General features: G+C 44.3%; 1 protein-coding gene across 1 annotated transcript in view; it reads right to left on the bottom strand.

Annotated features, from left to right (window-relative positions):
* Positions 1–22,381, bottom strand: part of abca7 (ATP-binding cassette, sub-family A (ABC1), member 7) — a 24,406-nt gene extending 2,025 nt beyond the window's left edge. The window contains exons 1-44 of the mRNA XM_030785042.1: positions 22,316–22,381; positions 22,098–22,191; positions 21,358–21,499; positions 21,128–21,255; positions 20,655–20,776; positions 19,937–20,131; positions 19,670–19,762; positions 19,016–19,253; positions 18,207–18,346; positions 17,894–18,010; positions 17,553–17,750; positions 17,039–17,244; positions 16,712–16,888; positions 16,072–16,294; positions 15,298–15,519; positions 14,576–14,780; positions 14,230–14,343; positions 13,827–13,998; positions 13,461–13,592; positions 13,145–13,284; positions 12,589–12,726; positions 12,189–12,412; positions 12,024–12,081; positions 11,225–11,427; positions 10,740–10,848; positions 9,979–10,124; positions 8,670–8,794; positions 8,371–8,463; positions 7,496–7,691; positions 6,818–6,912; positions 6,609–6,641; positions 6,381–6,486; positions 5,905–5,979; positions 5,584–5,753; positions 4,961–5,138; positions 4,614–4,729; positions 3,481–3,625; positions 2,565–2,688; positions 2,250–2,379; positions 1,981–2,104; positions 1,817–1,879; positions 1,316–1,422; positions 865–1,006; positions 118–252 (exon numbers count right to left, since the gene is read on the bottom strand). Coding sequence (XP_030640902.1) covers positions 118–252; positions 865–1,006; positions 1,316–1,422; positions 1,817–1,879; positions 1,981–2,104; positions 2,250–2,379; positions 2,565–2,688; positions 3,481–3,625; positions 4,614–4,729; positions 4,961–5,138; positions 5,584–5,753; positions 5,905–5,979; positions 6,381–6,486; positions 6,609–6,641; positions 6,818–6,912; positions 7,496–7,691; positions 8,371–8,463; positions 8,670–8,794; positions 9,979–10,124; positions 10,740–10,848; positions 11,225–11,427; positions 12,024–12,081; positions 12,189–12,412; positions 12,589–12,726; positions 13,145–13,284; positions 13,461–13,592; positions 13,827–13,998; positions 14,230–14,343; positions 14,576–14,780; positions 15,298–15,519; positions 16,072–16,294; positions 16,712–16,888; positions 17,039–17,244; positions 17,553–17,750; positions 17,894–18,010; positions 18,207–18,346; positions 19,016–19,253; positions 19,670–19,762; positions 19,937–20,131; positions 20,655–20,776; positions 21,128–21,255; positions 21,358–21,499; positions 22,098–22,191; positions 22,316–22,381 — 6,159 coding nt within the window. The remainder of the gene's footprint in view (positions 1–117; positions 253–864; positions 1,007–1,315; positions 1,423–1,816; positions 1,880–1,980; positions 2,105–2,249; positions 2,380–2,564; positions 2,689–3,480; positions 3,626–4,613; positions 4,730–4,960; positions 5,139–5,583; positions 5,754–5,904; positions 5,980–6,380; positions 6,487–6,608; positions 6,642–6,817; positions 6,913–7,495; positions 7,692–8,370; positions 8,464–8,669; positions 8,795–9,978; positions 10,125–10,739; positions 10,849–11,224; positions 11,428–12,023; positions 12,082–12,188; positions 12,413–12,588; positions 12,727–13,144; positions 13,285–13,460; positions 13,593–13,826; positions 13,999–14,229; positions 14,344–14,575; positions 14,781–15,297; positions 15,520–16,071; positions 16,295–16,711; positions 16,889–17,038; positions 17,245–17,552; positions 17,751–17,893; positions 18,011–18,206; positions 18,347–19,015; positions 19,254–19,669; positions 19,763–19,936; positions 20,132–20,654; positions 20,777–21,127; positions 21,256–21,357; positions 21,500–22,097; positions 22,192–22,315) is intronic.
* Between the last annotated feature and the right edge of the window lie 4,319 nt (positions 22,382–26,700).

The raw sequence follows: 26,700 nt of genomic DNA, 5'->3' as shown, positions 1-26,700 counted from the left end.
TATCATGACAGGCCCATTATGGGTTAGTTACTGAGCATAACACAGTTGTGTTATCTTATGCATTTCTCCTTCATATTCAAACACATTTGCCCTCAGGGTAAGGGGCTCAGTTCTGACCAGGAATATGACGGGAGGAGATCCGATGAGGGAGATGGCTGTGGAGAGTTTGCGTTTGTTGCCTCCACTGTAGCCTCCCGCCTCCCTGTCAGCATACTGAGTCAAACCTAGCTTCCTCACTCCCCACTGGGCCACCTGAAACACACACACAAAAAAAAACCCCAATGAATTTTAACCTCGCCAGAGAGACCCAACGCTGGTCAATACATCTATTCTTTACTGCTCATGACCATAGTTCTCAGTAAGTTTCAAGTTTCAAGTTTAAGTTTATTTAAAGCCCAATATCACTGTTTACAGTCTCAAAGGGCTTTACATGCCCACAGGATTAGAACAAACAGAGCAGGGTGGCACCCCCTGACTTGATCCTCATAGTAGGCAAGAAAAAACTCCTCAAAAACCCCAGACGCTGGGGAAAAATAGGAGAAATCTTGAGAAGGAGCACAGAGAGAGGAGAAAAACCTTCTAGGCCAGCCAGGCGTGCAATAGGTGCCAACCCAGTGGGCAAATTACAAAACAACATAGTGATAATGAACATGAAAACACAACTAGTAGGCAGTATGAAGGATGACAAGGCAGGATGGGGCTCAGTTGGGGTGGAAAACACAGCCACAGCAGCCATCGGGATGACGATGAAGAGAGAGATGACAGGGAGGAAGGGGGGGGCAGTACGGTAGAGAGTAGCACTCAGGACTGATAGTATCCTGTATGTCGTGATGTGTAGAGTTACGTTGTCGAGAGCAGTCGTACCTTTGAGACAGAAGCTTCTGGAACCCCTCTGAGCCTAGCGTAGAACTCCAGGTGCTCTCTGCCCGTCAGCAGGTCACTGATGGCATCGAACTGAGGGCAATAGCCCATCAGCTGGTGAACGCGCTCCATTTCTGTGAGCACGCTACACACACACACACGCATGCACGCGCGCACACACACACACATAGATAGATAAAACATACAGTACTGGCTAATCCTATGACTCTGTTAATAAATTAGATTAATGCTGGATCAACGTTGGAAAACCGTCCACTCGGCTGCTAGTGTAAGACTGTTTCAAACAAAAGATCTTTAAATACTGAAATTACATACACAGCTTCATATCAGTACAAAATCCAGGGAGAGAGAGAGAGAGAGAGGAACTGCCCACAGGGAATGTGAGAAATGCTGGCTTTACGCTGGTATCGAGGCGTTAGCATGAGTAACTGACCTGTATTTGCTGAGCCAAGCCTCTCCAAAAGTAATGGTGGTGTCGCCCGTCAGCATGCGGAAGGTGGAGGTCTTCCCTGCTCCATTCACCCCCAGAAGCCCGAAACACTGCCCCAACGAACACACACTCACAGTTAACCACACACACAACAACGTCACTTCAGACAGCCGCAAACACACTGCAGAGCCGTAGAGCCATTTCAACCTTCGGCAGTGAGCCTCTTCAACAGGCATGCCATTCAAAATGTTCTACTTGTTCAACACAAACTACTCAGAACATACAAAAATGAATTATAATCAAACAGCAGCGATACATTGTTATAGATGGAGACAAATGAAGTTCCTTCATGTCAACTTAACATAAACTGAACGCAAGAAAATAATGAAGAAATATATATGTATATGTATATGTATATATATATTCCTCTGACAAAAACATAGTGCATGAAACAGAATAGAAGAAATGCTTTTGTAATAAACCAACAAATTAAGTTTCCCTTACCTCTCCTCTGGGAATACCCAGACACAGGCGATTGACAGCTGGTTTCCTGCCAGCCTTGTAAACCTTCGAGAATACATGTAAGCATCAGAAACGGTCAGTTTATCTAAAAAAAAAGACCTTTTTGTTGTGGTGACTGCTGATAGATCTTTTGTCTAATCACCCACCTTACTCAGGTCAACAATTGTGAGGATATCTCCCTGAGCTTTCCCAGACTTCACCCGCTCTCTCTCCCTCGCCACGTCCTCGTCCTCCGGACCAACAGGGGGCAGTGTGGGGTCTGACCATGGCCTGGGGAGGAGGGTACACACTTAAGGAATCAATATTCTTGTTCACATCACAGTATTACCACAAGCAAAAAAAATCTTTATTATCAGTGTGGGAATGAACATTCACTGATATATACCTGAGGGGGTTTCCGCACAGATCAGCATACCTTATCTTAATGAAGAATTTGTACTGAAGCAGTACGGTGAATATGAAGAAGACGACACCCTCAACTGCCATGAAGAATAAATTCTTTCCCACAAAGTCCCAGGCTAGTGGATCTAGTGTCTGCTTGGCACCTGCAAAAAAAAAAAAAAAAAACATCTTTCAAGTTGTTTGTGCAGAATGATTGTGACACTAAAGCCACTTCCTTTCAAAATGTGTTTTTGATGGCGTCAAAAAAAATTGAGGAACTTGGCTGCGAATACTGCTGTTAAGTTCTTTGCTTTTGTGGTTTTAAAAAGGAGTCCGGAATGTTCCGTACCCAGTCTCTGAAAAGCGTCTGCCATGGCTTGGTTCTTCGCCATGTCAATGAGACCTCGACCCAGACAGAAGTGAGGAAAGATCAGAAAGACCTTCTTCAGTATCCTGTTGACCTCGTTCAAATACTGCAAAGAGCAGAGAGGCGGGTTTTTTTTTGTTGTTTTTTTGTTTTGGTTTTTTTTTTAATAAAAGCAGAGCAAAGACATCCTCCCCCCATTGCTGACATGTAGAGCGCATTAATTACCCAACTAAAGAATATCAAAAAAATATGATGTAATTCACAAACTGGCCAAAAAAAACCAGAAACTCTTCCTTTTTTACAAACACTGAGAAACTTTTCTGTTTTTGTTGCTGTTTCCATCATCACAAATGTGCTATAAAGTCAGTGTGAGGTTTTCACGTGAGGTGTTGTCCAAACTCCTCCTAGGCTTCAGTAAAGTTTCAAATTTGACCTTTGCCATGGTTTTAGGGTCTGCACATCGCTTTGGGTCAATGTTCCGAGGCTGGGGCTAGAGTTCGCGACCCCTGCATTAGGTTACGGCTCCCAGCCCATTCATTAGCATTAAATGAAGACCGGAGATGTTGATATAATCTATGCTGGTGAGCCTGGATTGTATAAGGACAATGTAAATGTAAATTAACAATCATAACCAGAGCAAATCCATTTGTTGAAGCGGAGGAAAAGAGGAAAATCTGTGGATGGTCTTCCACTTGTCATTTCAGCAGTGCAGGTGATAATGGACGTAACCCTACTCTCAAACCGACTCTGCGTAAGTCGGGGGAGACTACTCTAAGAGAACGACACCTGCAAACCTGGCGCGATTGAGGCAGGAGTCCGGGTTTTACAGTCAGCGTTGAGGTTTAGGTTGGGTTACGCTCGGGGTTTTTTTTGGTTTTTTTTGGTCAAACGTCTTTACCTCATCGACAAACAGCTCCAGGACGAAGGTGGCGATGCTGCCGTTGATGCCGATGAAGAGATTGATGGAGGTGAGGACCACGTACGCCGTGCTGGGCACGGTGAACACGAAGGACGCCGGGTACATGAGCGGAGTGATGGACCAGCTACAGGGAAAAAAAACCAAACAAACAAACAAACAAACTCCTAAAATGAGATCGGTTTCACTTCGTTTCACGCCAACTTAACAGTTACGCGCTTAACGTGCATTTCGGTTGCTTTTAGGCTTCTGTATATGTACTTTACATGTTCAAATGTTCAGACTTGTTCTATGTCGACCACTACTAAACACGATGCGGTGGGACTCTGGATGAGTGAACATGGAGTGTGTTTACTGACACATTTCGCGGTAACAGTATGCACACGGTCACCCTCTCTACGCCACTGCTGCAGAACTCCAACCTCCACAACCTTACACTTACATTTGGCAGATGCTTTTAACCAAAGCCACTTACATAACAAATACCCAGAATATATGCATAAGTGCGTAATGGACTTCTAAAATACATATTCAGTGTCTAAAAAGTAGCCACACACTCTTACTATTCACTCCTGAACTAAGAACATTGTAAGATTCACAGAATAGAACAGAACAGAACAGAATAGAACAGAACAGAACAGAACAGAACAGAACAGAACAGAACAGAACAGAACAGAACAGAACAGAATAGAACAGAACAGAACAGAACAGAACAGAACAGAATAAAATAGAAGAGAAGAGAAGAGAAGAGAAGAGAAGAGAAGAGAACAGAATAGAGCAGAACAGAACAGAACAGAACAGAACAGAATAAAATAGAACAGAAGAGAAGAGAAGAGAAGAGAAGAGAACAGAACAGAACAGAACAGAACAGAACAGAACAGAATAGAATAATTATGTACTTTCGATGTCATGTCTTGAAACTGAGGCACTGTGAAAGCATATGCCGCCATGTTTCGTTTTAATGTATTCAGTTTATCATCTGATAACACAATGTGTCTGTATGAGTCAGCCCTAATCAACAAAGCCACACGTACAAACGTCACATGCATGTTCAGTATTCAAGAGGAGCTCAGATATGTGAAAAAGACCAAACCCAGGGCCGGACTGGGCCTTACCCGTAGAATAAGAGCAGCAGGACCAGGGCTGGCAGGTTGGTTTCTGAGACATACGATTGCTGCTGAAAACTGATGAAAATGAGGATAACCATAATGGCAGGAACAGCATAGTTCAGCTGTAAAAGAGAGTTAAAAAAAATAGACTCATTCAACAGAGCAAAAAATACATTGACTGTAATAAAGAGAGGGATAATTCATTCCTAACAGATTTAGGATCTCATATTAACACCTGGACCCACCTGTTCTCACCACACACACACATAGTGCTGTGCTGACTAGTTAACAATTCATAAAGCAGTTGTTTAATACCTTGTATAGTAAACTGTTGATTGCTATCAAACACTCACCATATCCCAGATGTAATTGGCTGTCCAGTACAGATAGGGTTTGACGCCGCTGACAAACTGAAGGTGCTTGGCTTTGCTGACTCTCTCCTCTATCAGAAACAGAACAAAACTGGCCGGCACAAAGGACATGGCGAAAATGACACAGATGGACACCAGTACATCCACCGAGGTGGTCATTCTGCGCAGAGAGAAAGAGAGCGGAGACTATGAGTGAAAACACACACACACACACACAGCCAACCTAAAATACTCATCAATACACGTATGGTCACTCCAAATTAACATCACTGCATGTTAACCACAAATGAATTTCTTTCATTACGGGTTCAGACCAAACTGGGAGGCAGTGAGCGGCGACCAGCGTCACATAACGAGTACATCCCTGCCTAGAGGTTTAAAGTAGTCAAGTAAGGCCGAAAAGCACAGGGTGATATTGTTCCAGACAAAAGCAGTTTGTCATTGTTACACCCGTGCCTCTCCTTCCTGGACCTCCCCTGTCTGGGTTTTCCACGTAAATGTTTAACGAGTTACATAAATCGACAGCACGCGGAGCCGGAGTAGCTGCGGCAGTCTGGATCACAGAGCTGAGTTTTTGGTAATGTGGGTATCAGATCTTCTCTCACAGTGCCATCTCCGTCAGCTGCTCCTTGGTGAGGTTGAGCGGATGGTTGTAGGCGCTGATGCCGTGTTTCCTCCTCTCTGGTCCCGGGGGCAGACTGGCACGCAGCAGCCCGTTATTCATCACGTTTATGAACGACGCCATGGCATGCCAACCTTTGTTATTAAACCACACCTGGATGCAGAGACAACGTGATTAGAACAAGCGACCCAACACTGTGTTTTGCACTGCGTTACGTCGTGTTACACTGTGTTACGCCGTGTTACTTCTCATTAACACAAGGGACAGAGGATATCACTCTCTCCATTTCTTCCCCCCCTCATACCTTAACGTTTTTCTCAGTGTTGAGTCCTGAGAGAAAGTCTGGTAGTCTGTCTAACAGATGGTCCAGTGAACTGTTCTGTGAGAGAGATCATGTTTTTGTAGAAAAGAGTCAGATTTGTAACGAAGCAACTGCCAAACGGGCACATTTCTGATATTTATTGATATAATCACGTAACACCAGCGTATTTACAAAGAAGATAATTTAAGGTATTTTAAGGGGTAAACGTAAAATTACGAGACGGCTTGTTTCACAGATTTTTGAAGCAAACGCTACCTTCAGGTCTAATTAAATTCAACGTTTAAAGCCCGAATTTTGAGTTGGGCGGTTACTCAAAAAAGCTGTGAGCTAAGTGGCCCCTGTAATGTTAGCTTGACTTAGCGTTTCATTTTTAACAGTGCTCTTTGCACGGCTTTTTGCGCAGGTCTCTATGGTAACAAAGCAAACGTCGTGATTGGATAACGTGGGTGGGCGGATACCTCTGCCACTCTGTAACGCTGTCTAATGGTCATGACAGCCTCCTCCACGTGATGAACCTCAGGCAGATCCTGGGACGCCCTCGCACCCAGAGAGAAGCCTCCATACCTACACCAGCAGCACAGAGACATCTCATTACACACAGTGGGCCTGGACAACTGCTACCTTTAATCCATTTTAACTAAATATTATATCAGATTTCAACGAATATGGCCATCCGTCAGACTCACCTAAACTCATTCACCCACTTCTTAGTCTTCAGACTGAAATTATGAGGACACAAATAGCACAGAGAACGAGAGCACACACACACACACACACACACACACACACACACAAGTACACAAACACACAATTAGCAAACATGTTTGAGAGAGCTAGAGAATAATTGTTGTGGCAGTTTGCTGGGTTAGAATGGAGGAACAGAAGCGGCTCTGACCTTTTCTGGAGGATCTGGGGGTATGTTTTCACCAGGTAATCAGATATGTTACGATTGGTCAAATTCTGCAGGATGTCGCCGGTCATTCGCTTAATCTACAGCAAGAACGAAAAACAATCTTTATAAAGACAGCACTGCATAACAGAAAGCTTCATAAACACACAAACAACCAAAGGACAAAGTCTGTGAACAAACTTTACCTTAACAGTTTTCAGAAGTCTGTGTGTGTGTGTGTGTGTGTCCATCTTCAAAGCGCATACCATCTATATATTGTGTGTGGTGGGTACATGGTGTTTGATATTTTTGTGCTGGGTTAACCAGGTGGATAATAATCCTTGTAAGTGTGTGTGTGTGTGTGTGTGTTTATATATGTGTTTGCATGTGTATGTGTGTTTGCATGTGTAAGTGTGCGTGTGTGCGTGTGTGTGTGTGTGTATGTGTTTGCATGTGTATGTGTGTATGTGTGTTTGCATGTGTAAGTGTGCGTGTGTGTGTGTTTGCATGTGTATGTGTGTTTGCATGTGTAAGTGTGTGTGTGTGTGTGTGTGTGTATGTGTGTTTGCACGTGTAAGTGTGTGTGTTTGTGTGTGTGTGTGTGTGTGTATGTGTGTTTGCATGTGTAAGTGTGTGTGTGTGTGCGTGTGTGTGTGTGTGCATGCATGCATGTACAATGAGTACCTCTGGTGGGGGGAATCCCCCCGCCCCATCGGGGCAGTCTGGCAGCATTCTGCGGACGGTCTCAGTGCTGCATTCACACTCGGGTGACGGGTGATCAGCCGTCCAGTTCCTGTTAGTTAACATATGCCATGTGGCGTACTGGATCTGAGGCCTCTGGAACCAAGTCCCCGCCTCCACGTCCTCACACTGCGGACCCCTACACACACACACACACACACACACACAGAGCACGATCACGACATTGCCATCGTACACTCTCCCTCACACTGTGCACACATGCACGCACAGTCTTCTAATCAACGACCACAAATAAATAAACCCGATATCAAACAACGGGGTTTCTGAATCAGCATCTGAGTCAGCGTTTGCTTTCCACCCTAAGCATACTTACAATCTATCAGTCTGCATTAGGACTAAAGGAAGCATTTGAGTGGCACACATCCACACCCTGTGTCAGCTACGGCTAACGCACGGGGATAGGTCAATGATTTGATTGGCTTTGAATGGCATTTACGAGGGTTTTTCAGATGGCGATGGTTTTATAGCGGAGTTGGGTGCAGGATCACACTACGCTGAGACAAATAAAGAGAATGAGGAAAGCGATAACTAAAAGACTGTGAGCTGCGTTTAAGATTAACAATCGAGTTCTTTTAAAAATTGAACAAACGATTGTTTAAAAATAGGTATTTTTATATAAAGCGCTTAACACATGAAATGAGTGGGGGGGGGGAGTATTTCCACACTAGATACTGAAAATTAAAGTCCTTTTGTAGCAACATTGATATTAAATATTTTCTGAACAGTCATCGGAATACCAGCGTATTTCGAGCTCATAGGAACACACGGTGTTAAAATGGAGGGGGGGGGGATCGTACGTGTCCGTGTCCATGCATTTGGTCCCAAAGCCCGGCGGTTCGAGCAAAGCGCTGAGTAGGTTCTGCACGTCAGGATCTGCAGGGGCATCGTTACTGAAGAGGAAAACGACAAGAAAAGCGAGATTTATAAAACATCAGCGTCGTACCAGCACGCCTCAGTCTACATCCCTGAGCTGGTACGAGCAGACAGAGTGGAGACTGGGTCATTCAGTCTTTAGCTGTAGAATGGGGATAGTACACAGATGGACGCTCGACGAGATGGAATGATTAAAGGTGGACTTTGCGGAGGGTGTCTTTACCTGAAGAAGGTGTACTGTTCTCCATACATCCAGGGCTGGAGCTCCAGCGGGGGATACTTCCCAAACGGAGGAACAATCAGACTGAAGAGGAGAGCGACCAGGACAAACACGGCCGGAAGCACGATCTGCAGGAGCGAGGGATGGAGTGTCAGACTTAAAACACACACACACACACACACACACACACACACATACACACACATACACACATACACATACACACACACATACACACACACACACGCACACACACACACACATACACACATACACACACACACACACACACACACACACACACACACACACACACACACAAATACACACACACACATAAACACACACACACACTTGCACACACACATATGCATGCACAACACAATCCCACATGCACGCACACACACACACATACACACACACACGCACACATACACACACACACGCACACATACACACACATACACACACACACACACACGCCTGCTAAATATGTATGTGCATATTTAGAACCATGTGAACAAACATACACACACATCTACATACACACATCTACATATGTTTGAGCACACTCACATACAGTCCACTCAATGCACACACATACATGCAAACATACACACACACACACACACACACACACACACTCTTGAGTGTGTACACACGCATGCGCACTTGTACACATACAGTCCACTCCACACACACACACACACACACACACTCGCACACATACACACACAAACACACACACACACACACACCATATACACCATATACACACATAGTCTGGTTGATAGCACCAGTTTATTTTTCACATCACTGCTAACCTTCTGGAGAGGAACTGAAATTCTTAGACACCACAATACTAAGAGGATGTGTGATGTATAAACCACATAATCTAAATCCTGCCAAAAATGCAGCCCCCCAACCCCATCCCACCTCCACCCCAACCCCTTGTCAAAACAGGTCATCTACTTTAGCCTGCTGAATTCATTTATTTAGCCTTTAGACACAAACAACCTACAAAGGGATTTATTAAATAAAGAACAATGTGTGTTGCTGTCACACGAGACCCAGTTTCGAGTGGAAACTTGCAGCTGACTCGGTAAAATCTACGTGCCAGAAACTTAATCTACCAACACGCTGCTGCCAAAGAAAAAAAAAGAAAAAACCCACAACACCCCCAAGGCAGTCGTTGAGGTGAACCAGTGCTGAGTTGACAGCTCTATAAAACATTGAAATGAAGCCACAGAATTTGCAGGAACCATTTTTCTTTTTTTCTTATCAACACCTAACTTTTTTTTTTTTTTTTTACCTGGGCCAAGAATCCTCTTCGACTGCGACGAGCGTACAGCCATCTTTTGACGAACAGCGCCCGCAGCTGCTGCCAGGTTAACGCCCACCCTATCAACGCCACGCCCCCTCGCCCGTCTCCGCTCAGCAGGTCCGTCTCCTGCGGCTCTGCGATGGAGAGAGAGAGAGAGTGAGAGAGAGGGGAAAGGAGCATGCTGGGTAGTCAGAGGTGATTTAAACAGTTTTTTTGTTTTGTTGTTGTTTTCTCCTTCGGGATCACATCTGGGTTCATTTGTTACGCCTCATTCAGTCAGGACCATAGGGACTGAAAGACAGTCTTTCAGCTTTAACGACGAAAAACACAGCACAAACAGTACCTCGTTTGCCTGGCCTTCTCCTTCCTGGGAGCAGTGAGGAGAAAGAGAAAAAGGAGCGTTAAAAGGAAAGACGCTCCGGAGGAGCTGCAGGGCGGGTGGCCTTTTCAGACTTCATCCGGCAACTCTTTAAAGGGTTAATCCGTCAACTCGTTAAAGAGTTCATTCGGGTTATATGTGGACTGGATTTTGTTACCTGTCTTAAAGTGAGAGGGCCCACCTGTTTGGAACAGACGTCTTTATACTGATAGAACGGGCGTGTTTACCCGTGTACAAACCCCCATGTTTGTTTAACCTTCATTTATGTGTTTACCCGTTTGGAGCGATGACATTTACTGCTTTAAGGGAATTTTGGAATGTGCGTAGTACAAATGTGATTTTTTTTTTTTTGTTAAGTGCCCCTCATTACCTGCTTCTCCGTCCTCTGACGGCGCCCCCTGCTGGCTCCCTGATGCAGCAGGTTGACCCGCCTCGGGGTCGGCATCCACGCCTGTCTCCTCGGCAACCTTTAAAAAGATCTGTGACACACGTATGGAGCAGCTGTGTCAGCCCGTTACCATGCTTTGCCCAACTCCACGACACCCTAACGTGCAGATTTGCGATCTTCTAAGAATTCCATGTAATCACATTACAGCGGTATCTACATAAATACTCCTCCAAAGCCAAGTTCAAACTGATCTTTTGCTAATCACTTTGAATCATGTTACACAATTCTGAAGGACAGAACAATCATCTTGACCTGGTTTATGGTGCGTAAGCTCAGTACTAATTTTAGTTTAAAGTAGTCCCCTAGACCTTAAACCTGACAGCAGGTAAATCCTCTTACAAAGTCCACGTCTTGTTTCTGTGTGTGTGTGTGTGTGTGTGTGTGTGTGTAAGCTCTGCCTGTCTAACCTCTTCCAGTGTGGTGTCTGAAAGCCCGTAGCTGGTGATGCCAAACTCGCTCCGTTTTTTCTCCAGTTCGGCCAAAAACAGAGCCAGGCTTCCGTCCTCGGAGGCGGAGTGTGGGAGGTTTAGCACGGCCTCCCTGCCCACGTCCTCCACCAATCGCGCGGCAGGGATGTGCTGCTGGGCCAGGGCCACGAGAGCTCCCACGTCTGAAAAGACACAGAGGGCTGGACATCAAACTCAACCAACACCGTTAAAAAACCAACACCCTTTTTAAAGGCCTAACTGTCCTTTTCCTATTTCTGTCGTCTAAAGTGCGTCTCTCTCTTTGATTCTGACAGAGCAATCAGTGCTACATTCTCACGCTTTGATATTCATTACATACTGCTCTTCTCTGATAACCGAACAGTTAGAACAACCAATCAGCCATCACTAACCACTTCTACTGATTAACTACTGACAAACTAGTGAGAGAAACTCAACATCAGTGACTCGTGTCAAATCTACTGTCTTCTTCTAGTCACTGAGTGAACACTGACACATCTATGAAAGACAATTCAAAATCACTTATAAGTCCAACTAGTGTCGCGCCATAGTCAATCCCTAGAACTACTGTTTCACCACAAAGACCTGCTCAAATTACTAAAATTAACTTTCTACATTAGGTGTGAATAGAAGAGGAGTCAGAGTAACTGTCAATAAACAATTTCACACCAATAATGCAGATATTCATCCCATCCCATCTCTCACAACACACACGTGTGCGTACGTACACACACGCACACATGCACACACACACACACACCTGGACCATGGTCTTCACTGCCTAAGCCTGTGTCATCACTCAGTGAAGAGTCACTCCCCTGAAATGCCAAAGGGAAACATGAATATGAACATCATTTTCAGGACAGATGATTTTTCCATGGGACTCATTGACCCATTGACCCATAATGACCCATTGACCCCTCACCTTTCCACTGGGGGGCAGGGAGCGCTTCCCTGCGCTGGCATTGCTGGGTGTCCTACTCTCCACCTCTCTCTTCACCACGGTGAGGTAGTACCCCGTGCCCAGACGGGCCTTGAGGAAGAGCGGAGACCCGCAGCAGCACAGCTTGCCCTGGGAGATGATGGCGATGCGGTCTCCAAGGAGATCTGCCTCGTCCATGTAGTGCGTGGACAGGATGATGGTCCGATCTAAAAGTACGGGAAAAAAAAAACCTCAAAATAAAACGAAAATCTTTGTTTTGTTATGAATCCCATGAATCCTACAACGTGTGTTTACGTGTATGGCTTAAGGTACAGATGTGTATGACGTGTCAGTCGTTTGAGAGAGGGACCGAGTTATACACGGAAGGAAATGGGGGTTTGACCTTTGCGATATTTCAGCAGCAGGTCCCATATGCCCCTGCGTGAATATGGATCGACTCCGGCGGTGGGTTCATCCAAGACCACGACCTTCGACCCCCCTATGAAGGCAATCGCCACAGACAACTTCCTCTGCATCCCGCCTTCAGAAGAACCAACGAGAACGAAAGAGCAGAGAAAAGAGAATTCATATCAACCCTTTAGGAAAAAAACAAGCTTGTTACAGTTTAGTCAGTTTCATGTTGTTGTTGTTTTTCAAAATCCAGCCCAGAGGACCCTTTGGACAGATATGATACAAAAGTCATACACTACAGCCACAATCAGTCCTACACTTTGATTTGACTTCTTTGGTTACTTATACATACATAATAGGTTCAATGTGCTATACTGACAATGTGAATCCTTAAGACTGTACTTGAAAAGCACGGGTCTTCTTGTTGCTTATGACATAGCTGGAAAACAGGTTGACGGGCCCCTTACGAGAGCTGATAGATCGGTTCAACACAACAGTTATAATGATAATAATTCTACAGCACACAGGTGTTGTGAGTGACTGAGTACCTGAGAGGTTTCTGGTCTGCTCGTGGCGTTTGTGGAGCAGGCCCACGTCCTCCAGTAACGAGTTCAGTTCTTTTTTCACCTCCTCGCCGGACATCCCCTTCAGACGACCGTAAAACCACACGTGCTCCTCCACCGTCAGGCTGCGAGAAGGAGGCGCGTTTGTATGAGCGCAGGAGAAGCATGTTATTGTTAAAACACCCGCTCCTCAGAATATGAAGAGAGATTTCAGAGAGACTACGCGTTCTGACAAACTGAGGCTGAATTCAGGGGTTTTTTTTTTGGTTTTTTTTTTGTGGAAGTAAAAGGATGTGTTTACATGTCAAAGAGGACGTTGTGTTGAGGACAGACGCCCAAGGTTCTTCGGATCGTGTCCATGTCTGTTCGGATGTCCATGCCTTTAATATACACTGTCCCTGCAGTGGGCGGGAACAGCCCCGTCAAGATGGACCTATCAGAGGAGGAAATTCATACCACTATGTGTAAATAAATCTTTTGACAGGCAGAAACACAAACAGATCCACCAAAAGACTACTGATAATATATATGAAGATGAGAGATAGATTGATAGATAAATAGAATAACAGATGAATGGATAATTCATAGTCAGACAGACACACATACAGACAAGCACATAAATAAACAGATAGTAACACGTGACTCTGTTGATCAGCTTGACTCTTACATTGTGGTTGTCTTCCCAGCGCCATTGTGACCCAGGAAAGAGGTGATTTGACCTTCATAGAACTTGAGGTTGAGATGATTGACAGCTAGCTTGGCGCCCTTTTTATAGATTTTCACCAGATTGCGAATGGAAACTCCGAGGATGAGATGCGTCGGTTCAGCTTCAATGCGATCTGCGAACGGTCCAAAGCAAGGCCAGATTTACAGAAGCATCTCAGATGCATTATTTTACATGACAAACAGCCAGAAATCCTTTTAATAAGCATAATGTTTCGAAGCAAAAGTTAGACTTTAAACAAACGAACTCATAGCGTAGTCGGCGCCCGTGTAACCCTCTTACACGTGGACCGTACGTTACACGTGTTTTGTGGTTTGTTTGGGCACATCTGAGGTGGCATACTCACCTGTTGGTTCGTCAGTGGGAGCAGGCGGAACGGGCAGACCCACCTCTAGCGGGACCCCGCCCCAGTAATTCAGCTGAAAGATGAAATACCACGGCCTGGGGATGCCGAATTCACCTGCACAACAGCACAAATCCATTTACGTCCATTTACAGAGCACCAGGATACACTTTGACATCCAGTTAACGCAGACTGTGGTGTAACAGCAAGTGAAGAACGATTACAGAATGCAAACCAGTGTTCAGGATGATCCGTTTTCCATGTTGAGCTTTGGTGCAATAAAAAGTGCTACTGTGGTACGTGAGAAAGAATACCCGTTGTCCGCTGGTCTCGCACGGTTCTGTCTTACCTGGAAACACAGCTTCGATGTACCAGGTGGCGATGCCATAGATGACGGCGTCGACATAAAGGAGTACGATGGAGGTGGTGAAGCTGTAAGAGTCGCCCTCTACAGGACTGGAGCGTAAGTTGAACCACTGAATTCCCACCCCCTGTTCCTCGTACTGGGAGAAATACTCACAGCCGAAGCCAAACGCCACGGGAGACAGCAGGCTCTGTGGAGAACACACACACACACACACACATATTCCAACCTGTTTAGTCTGTAAGCTCTAAAGAGACTTATATTATTCTGTTATAATAATGAAAAATGATATCTTCGCTCCCTCATTCATCCTGTAAACTAAGCTAACAATAAACAAACCAAAGCTGTCACTGAGCAATGACTGTCAACTGTAAGTCATCAGACACGGTTTCATTTTCATTATCCAACTTTTCAAAGAATAACTTTTTTTTTTTTTTTAAAACAATGTGCACAAACATTACTGTGCTTTCTCCCTTTGCGTTTCACACATGGTAATCCATCTGAACTCACTGTAGCTGTACTGTTGTGAGGGCATTAAGATTCTGGAGATCCGCGCCAACAAGGATTTAGGTCAGCGGAGAGCGTAGCGTGTGTAACGGCAGCACATTAGCATGTGTGACTGGCGTTTCTCTCTCTGTGTGTGTGTGTGTGTGTGTGTTATTACAGTAATATAACACATCCATGTGTCATGTCGGTTATGGACTCACGGCTAGGACTCTGTGTGTGGTGGTCAGGTGTTCCCGCCAGGCCACGCACAGGACGTAGGGCAGGTAGAGGGAGAAGTAGATCAGGCCCCCGCAGGCTGCCGCCAGGTTGGCCCGCGAAAAGAATGTGCTGATGAGGAAACACTGCATAATGGTCGCCGTGGCGAACGCAGCCAAGAAGAAAAAAACCACGGCCGGGTCACTGTAGGGCAAAATGTCGCCCCACTAAAGAGAGAGAGAGAGAGAGAAAAAACACTGCGCGAAATTAGCACGCTCAATCGCTAAATCCACTAACACGTTCATTTTAGACGTTAACTCATCGGTTATTATAATCATCGATTCTCATCACGTTTATCACTATAGAACGATGGCATAATTCATATATGTACATATAATATGTATATTTGTCAGTGGGTGTAGTGAGTGTAAGTCATTCACGCGATTCTCTTTGTCTGGACAGAGGAAATGGACAGATTCTACACCGCGCTAACAGTCAGTCTCAATGCAAATGAGTCTCTGTGAAAAGCACTGCAGTGCACTGGCCTCATTTGCACGCTGGTTTAACTCACTTTTGCATCGCTGATAGAGCAACACTGGAGAACTAGGATTTCAGCGCGTGTCACAGACAAACCTCTTCACGAATACCACGCACGCTACAGGGGTCATTGTTTATTCAGATTCTGTTAGACTGCGCTAGTTTTAGGTTTTTGTGTATAGCTCCCATTAGCTGACTGCGGTTCGTGGACCTTAACACTGGCTGTCCCGCTGATAACTCGCCTTGAGGGCAGCGATGAGGAGACCTGCGCTGGTGAGGAAGGGCAGGTAGCTGCTAATGAACCAGCTGGTCCACAGAGTCCCCGTCCCCAGACCCATGATGCGCATGGTCTCCTTCAGACGGGCCTCCTTCTCGTACACCACTCCCTTAATGATCATGGCCACGGAGTAGATCCAGGCCAGGGTCATGAAGAGAGGCAGAGAACGATTCAACACACGCAGAAAACTGCAGGAGAGAGAGAGAGAGAGAGAGGAGCAGAGGAGTGATGAAGAGGCAAAGAAAAAAGAACGTGTAATACACATTATGTACTTTATTTCGATTAAATATTGAACGTAAAGATTAACGAACTTTTACATTAAAATACTATGATAAAATGCAGTGAGAGTAACATTATATGGCTTGTAGCATCATTAAGGGTAAAAATACATGCATGGCTTTGTGTGTGTTTGAGTATGTTATTTTCACGAGTGTTTGTATCCGCTTGTTTTGCATGCGCGTTTTGTATAGGTATGTATGAGTATGTGTGCAGCTTCAAGTGTGTGTCTGTCACTGGTGTGTGTGTTTGTGTGTGCGCGTGTGTGTATGTCCGTGTGTATGTCCGTGTGTGTGTGGGTATCGTTAATAGAATGACGATGTACTTACATATCATCGGTGTAACACGGGTAGGGCATCTGCTGAACATATATCCCAGTCTTCAGGTCTTTTCCGCTCAACACGCGTGTTATGGCCCGTTCCACCACATCCTGCACGTAGACAAACCCTCCCCAAACATACCGCAGGTCACTGAAGGGCTCCGCTGCCGGGCCTGGGTCCCAAAACCTCAAATAAAAAAAAAAAAAAATACATGACAGTCCAAAGACTCCTCAGAGGACGACCCCTCTGAGACAAACGCACAGCTCCGTCAGTGGATATGAACGATCAAAATGACCACTGATGACAGATGTTCAAGGAAGCTCAGGTGAGACGTACTTGTCTTTGATCTTATTGGTGCGGGTGACGTCGTCGATATCCATGCGGATCTTGTAGGAGACGTGAGGGGGCAGGTCCGGAGACGAAGGGTCGGGGAGGAGGAAGACGATTCCCGCCCAAAACTGTCGACTGTCGAGCAGCTCCAGAGCCCTGTCGACCAGCTCTCCCTCCGTAGCAACGCCCTCCAGCTTATTCACAGAGAAACACTGAAACAGAGAAGAGAGATTCGGGAGAGATTACGACACTTCGCTTATGACCCAACACGCGATCACAAAAGGCAAGTCCTCTAAAACACATTCATAGAGTTCAGCGCGTACAGTTCCATGCATAAGATCTTATCTGTAAATCAAACATGTAGACCCATCTTCTTCACCCATCTTCTGTTATACCGACTTGCCAGTTAATGCAGCAAATGGGGTTTCAGTCTGACCTCAAAGGTGAAGCCAAAAAAAAAACTGCCCTTAAACGTCTAAGAAGAACCGAACAGTATTCTGTCCTTGGTCTGTCAGCCTACCTTGGTAAACTGGGACAGAGTGGTGATAGCGCTGTTCAAATCCTCATAAAGGTCCAGCCAAGTCACCGCCGCCCCCTCCCGTCTGGGAGAACCCGGAGGGGGGGTGGTCAGGAAACGCAAGATCCGAGACGCTGTCCATGAGGTGTTTTCTAAACGCATATTGACTAACACAGCCACCTCCGGCCGCCTCAACAGCTCCTGCAACACATACGACAACGGAGTACGCAATGTGATGACATCAGCGTACCGCGACAATGACATCAGCACGCGCTCAGCATTTAGAACACCGAGAACAGAATCCGCTCTCTGATTGGCCGGGGGGGGGGGGGGCTGCGACTGACCTGTAGCATACGAATCTCCACGCTGTTTTCCATAAACGTCTTTACTCGTGGTCCCACCTCCTCCCACGCCCCCGACAGCTCCTGCAACAGCTGCAGGTCCTGAAACGTCCTGTTCACCTAAAACCAATGGGAGAACTTTCCACGTCACAAATCGGGGTACATGTCGCCTCAGACAGAAAAGAACACCATCCATGAAATGATAAATGAGACTACGAAGCTGACTCAGTGCTTCTGGATTCCTGAATAGAATATCTGTGAGTTGGTCGTGTTTTGACATTCACTTTGACCACATTACTGTGCATGTAAAACCTGCCTCTTTCATGATGCTGCGTGTGACAGGTGTGTCTGGGGTGTAGAGAAGTTTTCCGACAAACAGCGGTTTGACTCCCCTCCACACAATGCGGGAAACAGGGTTCGACTCCAGACCTTCGATCAGGTTTTTGCAGTACGGCGCTGAAACACATTCAAAACATCTGCCGTCAGAACATTCATCAAAACGACCGTGGGATTCGGCGGTGGTTTCTCACCCCCTCCGGTTCGAACTATTATGAATTACAGTGCAAAAAAAATGAAATTTGCACGTTATATATACATATATATATATACGAATTTTATACAGTCAGTGTCCACTTTATCAGAAACACCTACCTTGGAGCAATGCTAAATGGCCACTTTGGGAGATATATACACAGTTACAGACTGCAACCCATCTGTTGCCATAAACAATTTTTCAGCCACTCTCTAACCAGTTCATCAATGCTCTAACAAGAGGTCCGCTGTTGACTAGCTATTATTTGAGTGGCAGACGATTGTCAACACAGCAGCGACCCTGACATGGTAGTGACATCGTAGTGGGTGTTGCGCCGGTACGAGCGTACTGGGCAGAGCAGCGTCGCTGGCATTTTTACACAAAACCACCAATAAACAGACCACCACCAAAAAATATCCCACCTACAGCAGTCCTGTGGTCAGTAATGGACCATTGTTTAAGAGCTAGATGATACCTCACACAAACTGTGCGTGGCAAGACATGGGTGACAGTCTCTAACTGCACACCAACAAGGTAGGTGTTCCCAATAAAGTGGCCGGTGAGTGTATATTTGTCTATAATCATTCCCTCACAGGTGGTGTTGTCTTCCTTTAGATCTGTTCCCTCCGAGCCGTTCCTCCCCAGGAACGACTTGATGTCTTGGTCCTCGTACCAGTTGAAGGAGGGGATTCTGTCTCCGCCCACCTCAGGGTGCCCACACACGATCCTGGCCAGCGCTCTCAGGCTCTCCCGCGGCAGTGCCGATCGGTTCTCCGCCGACAGTAACCTCAGCTCGGAGTTCAGCTCCGTGACGCTGGACAGAGCGGACAGCTGGGGACGAAAAATCAACAGAAATCAACAGAAATCAACAGAAATCAAGCTGAGGAGAGTATGAAAAATATGTGTGCATGTAATGATTCCACAGGTGTAATGTAGATATGGAATTACACATTCGTATGCTGGATAAATACCAATATGTATTTACACAGTAAAAATCATAAATTCACCATTGTTAAATTTACTCCGAGAGAGTCAAAGGGGGTCTGTGTGAGTTTGGGAGAGACATCTAAAGTATGTGTGCGTGTGTGTGTGCGTGTGTGTGTGTGTGTGTGTGTGTGTATGTGTGTGTGTGTAGGTATTTAAGTACATATATATAATATTTTGGTTTATGATTATCATGTGGTTTACGTGTACAGGAGTTAAGTAAAGGATGATATTATCTTAAAGCGTTAGAGGAGTGTACTTACTTCTTCCATGGTGCGGGCAAGCCTCTGGGATGTGGAGGAGACGGCCTGGCCGAGGACCCTCAGCTCTGCGACGTTAGAGATCAGCCTGTCTCTCTGACGGGCACACACAAACACAACACAAGCAACACAGACCATCAGCTACAGTAAGAACACTCACGTTAGACTGTGTTTTTAACTCTACGAAAGATACAAACAGAACCACCCATTACTGAAAGCACGACGTAAGACGGTCGTTTGCGTGTCTGCACTGGGGAGTAAAATACTAACCGTAAAGATCTTGGTGAAGTCGAGCTGAGAAAGGAAAAGCTGCTCAGCGCGCTGCAGCGTGTCCGCGGGGACGGCGCATAAACCCGCCTGCAGATCCGAAAAGGAGTCCCCAGGGGACACGGTCAGGTAACGGCCCAGAACGGTCTCGTTGCACACGATGTCGGCCAGCCGCACGCCCGCTCCCGCCATAGACACCTACAAACAAATCAACGGTCATAGAGACGTTCACAGAGAGACATTCACAGATAGACATTCTCAGAGAGACATTCACAGAATCATTCTCAGAGAGACACAGCGTCACACTGTCTCACAGATTCGGTCTCGTGGAAGACTCGAAACTGTCTCAGATGTCTCACTCGGCTCGCAGCCTTGTCTCTCAGACAGATTAGTATCTTCTGTCTCACAAAGTGCAGTTCTGTCTCACGCCATCTCAAAGACGGCTCGGGGTTGTCTTTATTCTCTCAGTCGTTACTGTCTCACATAACTGAAACCACTTTCTCTCTTCTCCCAGGCAGTTTTAAAAAGCCATTATCACTGCTCTCGGGGATGTCTCGTCGAGCCCTCAGTGTCGTCTCACGTGGCTCTCGATGACGTTCGACTAATACACAATTTCTCTCGTGTGAAATGGGGCAGTTAGTGCCGGGCCAAGTGACCTGGCTGTTTGAATCTCTAAAAGCTGCAGCAGGTGGAGAAATTGAAAAGCAGAAAGTTGCCTTACCACTTGGAGGTTGAGTTTTGCCCTGAGCAAATGCTCCACAGTTTCTGACGGTAGGCTGCCATTGGCCCGTAGAAAGGCAGAAAACGTTTCATTGGCTCGAAGATATTCCCCCACCGGTAAATCTGTCACAGAGTAATTAGTTAGAGCTCGGAAATGAGTGTTAATTCACGTATAAAAACTTTATGCACTTTATGCAAGCAAAATTGTTTTGATAATTTCATTTTGTCAAATCGAAAATAATCCAAAATCCCTTTGAAAAAAAAAAACATGACCTGAGTGTTTTTCAGTTGCAAATACACAACCTGGAAATTTTACATCACTTTTGGTTTGACTTTTAACCATTTTGGAAGATACAGTTTACCAAACAATCAACAGATTTACTACCATCATTTCACTGCCCTATGGCTGCTCTAAACTTTTGATTGACGGCATAACTGTCCAATCAAAAAACACAAGCAAACAAATGGTCCTACTTGGCCATGCTCCTGGCCTCTCTCCAAGTCTCTGAGCAGCGAGCAGGAGCTCCTGAAGGCCGAACAAATCCGTCTGGTTCCCGCTGTACGCGAGAAGAGCTCTTACATCGACCAGCAGACGAGAGATTCTGTGAAAAAGACAAATTCACACAAATACAGCCGATTAAAACGGGCAGGGGGAGGACACTGAAACCGGCTCCTGTGAGAACGTGGGAGAGGGGAGGACTCACATGGACTTATCAAAGTTGCCCACTCGCCCGGGCGTTTCTCCAGGCGTGGGCTTGTGGAAGCAAGGGTTGTTTACGTTGCATATGATGCCCTGTACCCATGCCAGCGTGCCCGCAGAGGGCAACGCTTTGTTGGGGAAATGACCTGAAACGAGCCAAAGAATAAATGAGAAGGCGGTTCTTTAGAACAACATTTGAATCATTTTCTCTTTGAAAAAAAAAAACACATTAAGGTGACATTTAAAAGACTGCCACTTGACCAACTCAACAGGTGAAGGTCAACTAAATAACAAGAATGGAAAACACTCAGCGTGGCACCGAGCACTCCTCTCACTGAACGACACTAATCAGCTTATCCAATCAGCTCTCTCTGTTTGAGTGGGGGAGGAGACCTGTGAGTAGCACAAACTACACTGTCTGCAACTGTTTCTGTGTTTAGTAAAACTCAAAGTCTGTTACTATGAGAAATGGGAGCACTTCAGCTGTCAATCATAACCATAACTGACATCCTGACACATCTATGGTTAGAGTATGTTTGAGAATCAATCAACGCCAAGCATTCTGTGTGTGAGACTGGACTCATATTGAGTCTGTTTGTGGGAACGATTACATACACTGGTTCTGTTTGTGTCAAAGTTCATGGAGATGGTTTGCTATGTGATTACAGACATATGACCTCAGAGGTTTCTCAAAGTTTTTTTTTTTTTTTTTTTTATGAGTGATTTCTTTGAGCAAAGACTCACATTGGCCCTGTTTGTACGGGGGGTGAGAACGCCGCACTGAGATCAGGATGAGGAACAAGAACAACGGCCACAGCAGTTCGATGATCAGCTGGATCTGGAAAAGACGGGAGCAGAAAAGCTTTAAAAAAAAACCCCAAAAACCCACAGTACTCGACTTCAAGCTCACTCTCAAACGCGCGCGTGGCCTGGGATGTTTCACCGGGGCAAGTGGACGGTACCTTATTCCTTCTGCGATAGGTCAGGTTCTTCCACAGCAAGAGACCAAGCTGGATCCCAACTGCCATAGTTTTCTACAGCAAGCTAAAGCTCCATCGCCGAAAATCCGTGAATCGTAAGGATCCGGAGATGTTCAGGGTTTGACTTCTATCAGCACACCTCCATTCTGAAAGACCCAGTTGCATAACATATTGTATCTGTAGCATGTATGTGAGGGGAGGAAAAGTTGTTACAAGGGGCTGGTTGTCACATTGCTTATTACATCCAATCTGCTAGGTGTTGCGTAATGATTTGTATGTCAAATATGTAAACTCCTGTTGTCTTTAGCATGGTTACGTGGTCTGTTCATGGAGGCAACTCAAAATACTGAGATAAGGGGAATTTGTGTTTTTTTTAAAAGTCACAGTTACTTTTTGTGTTTGCGTTTTTTTGTAATCCATGTTTGTATATCGAATGTCTCCATAAATATACCCGTTTACAGAAAAGAAATGGGTTTCCTTTAAGCCTATGTTCAAGTCAGTAGATAAAGCCATGACATAACTAACTGACAGTTTAGCTCAAGTAGGAGACAGAAATGGTTGTCACACTGGTTTGGGAACTGACTGTCGCACATGAAATACTAATAATTGTACTAAAAAGTTGTACTAATAATAAAGATAGTTTTTCTGATGGAAATAATATGTACATGTTTTAAGCCAGTGCTTTAAAGATTAACCTAATCTTGAATATTGTAAAACTCATTTGGTGTCTCTAATTTAAAACAAACAAAAAAAACCAAATGGCTGTACATGTCAGGCAATATCTCCATTTTTGCTCTACACCCAGTGAAACAATATTGTGATCACCAACCCTGCAGTAGGGTGGCTGTGACAAACTGACGGAGGTGTCTTTGAAGGTTAGAAACTTTTTGTTGAAGTGTACTACGAGATTAACAGCAATACCCATTTCTACACCTTTCCGCTAATGTTGTAATAAGTTTTTGTAAAATGCACTGTCGTTGAGACATACACACAAGAGTGAAAAGTATGACCGCTAGCTCCAGTCTCCCAAACAATGACCATATACCTGGTCCAAAAATGATGAAAGAGACAAGTGAATCAGTCACTAACGAAGTTGAGTTTAAACTGTTTGATTTGTCAGTCGGAGCCATCGTAGGTTGATCTCCAAATCCCTATTATCCTAACAGGCTTACATAGAATAGCGCCACATTAATCTCCTCATGGGTTAACATGCAAACAAAAAAAAAAGCAATAGGTGTATCTATCATGTCTATTATTTAAATAAAAAGTAAAATTAACATTTCATCACTGATGTACTTACTATACTTAGGCTCGAAAAAAAAGATCACCTATAACTCGTGTTACGTGAAGAATGCTTCCTTAATTAATACTGAAAACGACAATACTGAATAAATTTTTTCACCTCTCCACCCTTTGAAAACAGCAGTTCACCATAGAGAGTAGCATGATTCACTGATCTGATCTTTCGGTTAAATTATCAACAAAGTGTGTTTCACTAGCTAGTAGTGTCTATAACATTAAAGAACTGGAACAAACTGAATAAAATTGCCCACACTGTTAAACTATTACTTAAGTGAAAGCAATGCTTTCATCCTGTCGGCCAACGACACAGAAGCCGGCCAGGAAGCGACCACTCACTTCCGAATAGCTATAAAAACTGGCTTGTCCTGTCTCCGACGCAACGGCACGGTGATGAAACACAGTCTACACATCGTCGTAGCGACAATGTCAGACAATTATGTATAGAAAAGCATTCGTGATGACTTACCTTACGTGTATGATACGATTTAATTTCCACAGACAGAGCTAACCAGCCATACCGCACGGATACGGTGCCACTACAACCCTCCCAACATAGACATACCTTCGCCGACAATATTAGAGGAGAATGTGTATAAGGCGAGCGATATTAATCTGGGCGGGGATAAAAATGAAAACAGTAAAACATCCAATCAAGGACACGTTTGTGTTCCAGGTTTAACCAATCATTTAGATTATAGCTTTGTAGTGCCCGCCCAAAATAGAAAGTGTTTCACAACCTCTCACTGCAGTTTACGGCATCGACAGTACGGTGTTATTCAACGTTAAACTCATTTCAAGACGGATGAACAATGAGTTGATGACATGTCTTTATGTTTGTGGAGTCTGTTTCAAAAGTATATGCCGTACCGCTGTGGTGCCAGGCATCCGGAACACTGCTGTAAAAAAAAAAACAGGTGGCTGCAAAGGCCCGTGTTGTAGGTTTTTTTGTTGTCGTTGTTGTTGTCGTTGTTGTTTAGCCGCACCTTTTAACATTATGTCACTAAACCGCTAAGACCTCAGGTCCTGCTCCCGCCGGAGTTGTGTACGTGATGCTGTCCTACTTTATATATCTCTAAGAGTAGCAATAACTCGAGGTCTTGGAGCTTAAAGAGCGCAGACGTTCTAGGGGACATGAGAGACTTTTCAATTTCTGCATGAGCCCTGTCTTTTCTTTTGGCTGTCCTCGATTAGTGTGCTTCTCCAGAAACATTTTTTTTTCCAGTTTCACTTCCCTCTTAAATAATCTCTAATCTCTCTCATAGTCTGCTCCATCTGGCATCTCCATTCTTTAACTGGTTTGCTTTTCCTATAACGTCAAAGTAATCACAATTATTTCATTTAAAAAAAAATTCAAATATTACCACTGTAAAATATGTCTACTTAGAGAACATATTTAAAAGTGTTGACATTATTTTAAGGAAGCATAACATTTAGAAGATTTCAGGTTTTGCCTTATATATTTCAGGTTTGAGGTCACGGAAGACTGCAGAAATAAGACATAATAACGCACTGTATCGCGTATACACCAAAGCTGAAGTGAGATAGAAGCTAAGCATATGGAAATAATCCTAAATACAGTATTATGTATTATGTAGTAATACGCAATGCTTATATAAGTGTCATAAGTAGAGAGCCCAATTCGAACAAAAGTTTGCTCAGATGCTTCCTTCAGCGATGCGCCCTTAACGTCAGCGTCAGTATAGTTTGACAACAATTCCATTCCTCGTGTATTTTCAGTCTGTTGTTCCAGTCTGCTCAATCATTAATGATTCTGACCTGCTGTTTAATATTTCAAAATAATTATGTTTAAATCTATTATTTCGCCCTTATGAATAAATTAAAGAGTAACTGAGTATAGTATATACTGGACGTATAAACTTAATCGTAGTGTGTCTGCTCTTGATTCAAATTCCTTTCTTCACAAACATAGAAAAAATGATAATGAATCGTTGAACCACTCCCAGTTTTCAATAAATACAAAGGCACATAATCATTGGAGTAATATTATCATTGTTAGGGAAGAAAAGTATAATTTATATTGATAAATGAATATATATTCATATTAACAGCTGTTAACACAACTGTCAATTTATTGCTCAGATGTTACGTTAGGTTTAAGGAACATATGAGGCACATTCGTGTAAGAACGCAGGTTTATAGTAACGCAGTTGTTACATTGTTGTTCATGTTACGTATGGATATATTTTTGTGCTTATTTAATTCTTACTGTCCTTATTTTTGCATGAATTAGTTTATGCCACCACTGTATTTCAGTTCAGTTCAATTCAGTTCAACGATTAATTATAGTTCAAGTAAGCGCAACCAGTGATAAGGATTCAGCGATGAGTGAAAAAAACGTTATCTTTACTGATCGTTGATGGTCTTTAATGTTTGAAATGAGAGTGTGTGGAAATACAGATGTTTTAACTTGGTTACATAAACACAAGTGGTTTAAACCCATGACATCACCAAAACTACACAAAGAAGAGCACTTAGCCTGTCACTTTGTTTATTATAACCTATGTTTTCAAATGATCTGTAAGCAAGTAAAAGACCGTTCAAAACGTGCCCTAACAAGAGGCTTGTGCCCCTGGCTACAAGTTGGAGCGAAAGGCCCCCTTGTCTCGTGAGGGCCGGCTCGATCGACTTCTGCAGCGACAATTATCATTGCCGCTCGAGGGAGATCCTAACCAAAGTACCTTTTTTATTGTGGTGCTCACCCACCTGTATAAGGCCTTGTTAATATTTAATTATCCATTTATATAACTGCTTAACTAGCAGTACAAGACCTAAAAAAACGCACAATGTCAAAAACGTTTATTGTGTCAGAATTGACGTATTGATCACATCGGATAAATTGTCTTGATTTCATTATAATGGGTTGAATCCAAAAAGAAGGATTTCACTTTAATATAAATTGTGAAGGCTGATCTTCAAAGGTATGCAGGTTTTAGATGTCTCAATGGGAGTACATTGTACAGTGCGTCTGTTTCATTAATATCTACATTTTTATCTTCAGACATTCTATTAATATAATAATGCTGTTGATAAACAAAACAACACAA

Source organism: Chanos chanos, chromosome 9 (genome assembly GCF_902362185.1).
Source record: "Chanos chanos chromosome 9, fChaCha1.1, whole genome shotgun sequence".
Lineage (NCBI taxonomy): Eukaryota > Metazoa > Chordata > Actinopteri > Gonorynchiformes > Chanidae > Chanos > Chanos chanos.
The sequence above is the reverse complement of the archived record's forward strand: the minus strand, read 5'-3'. Positions and strand labels throughout refer to the sequence as shown.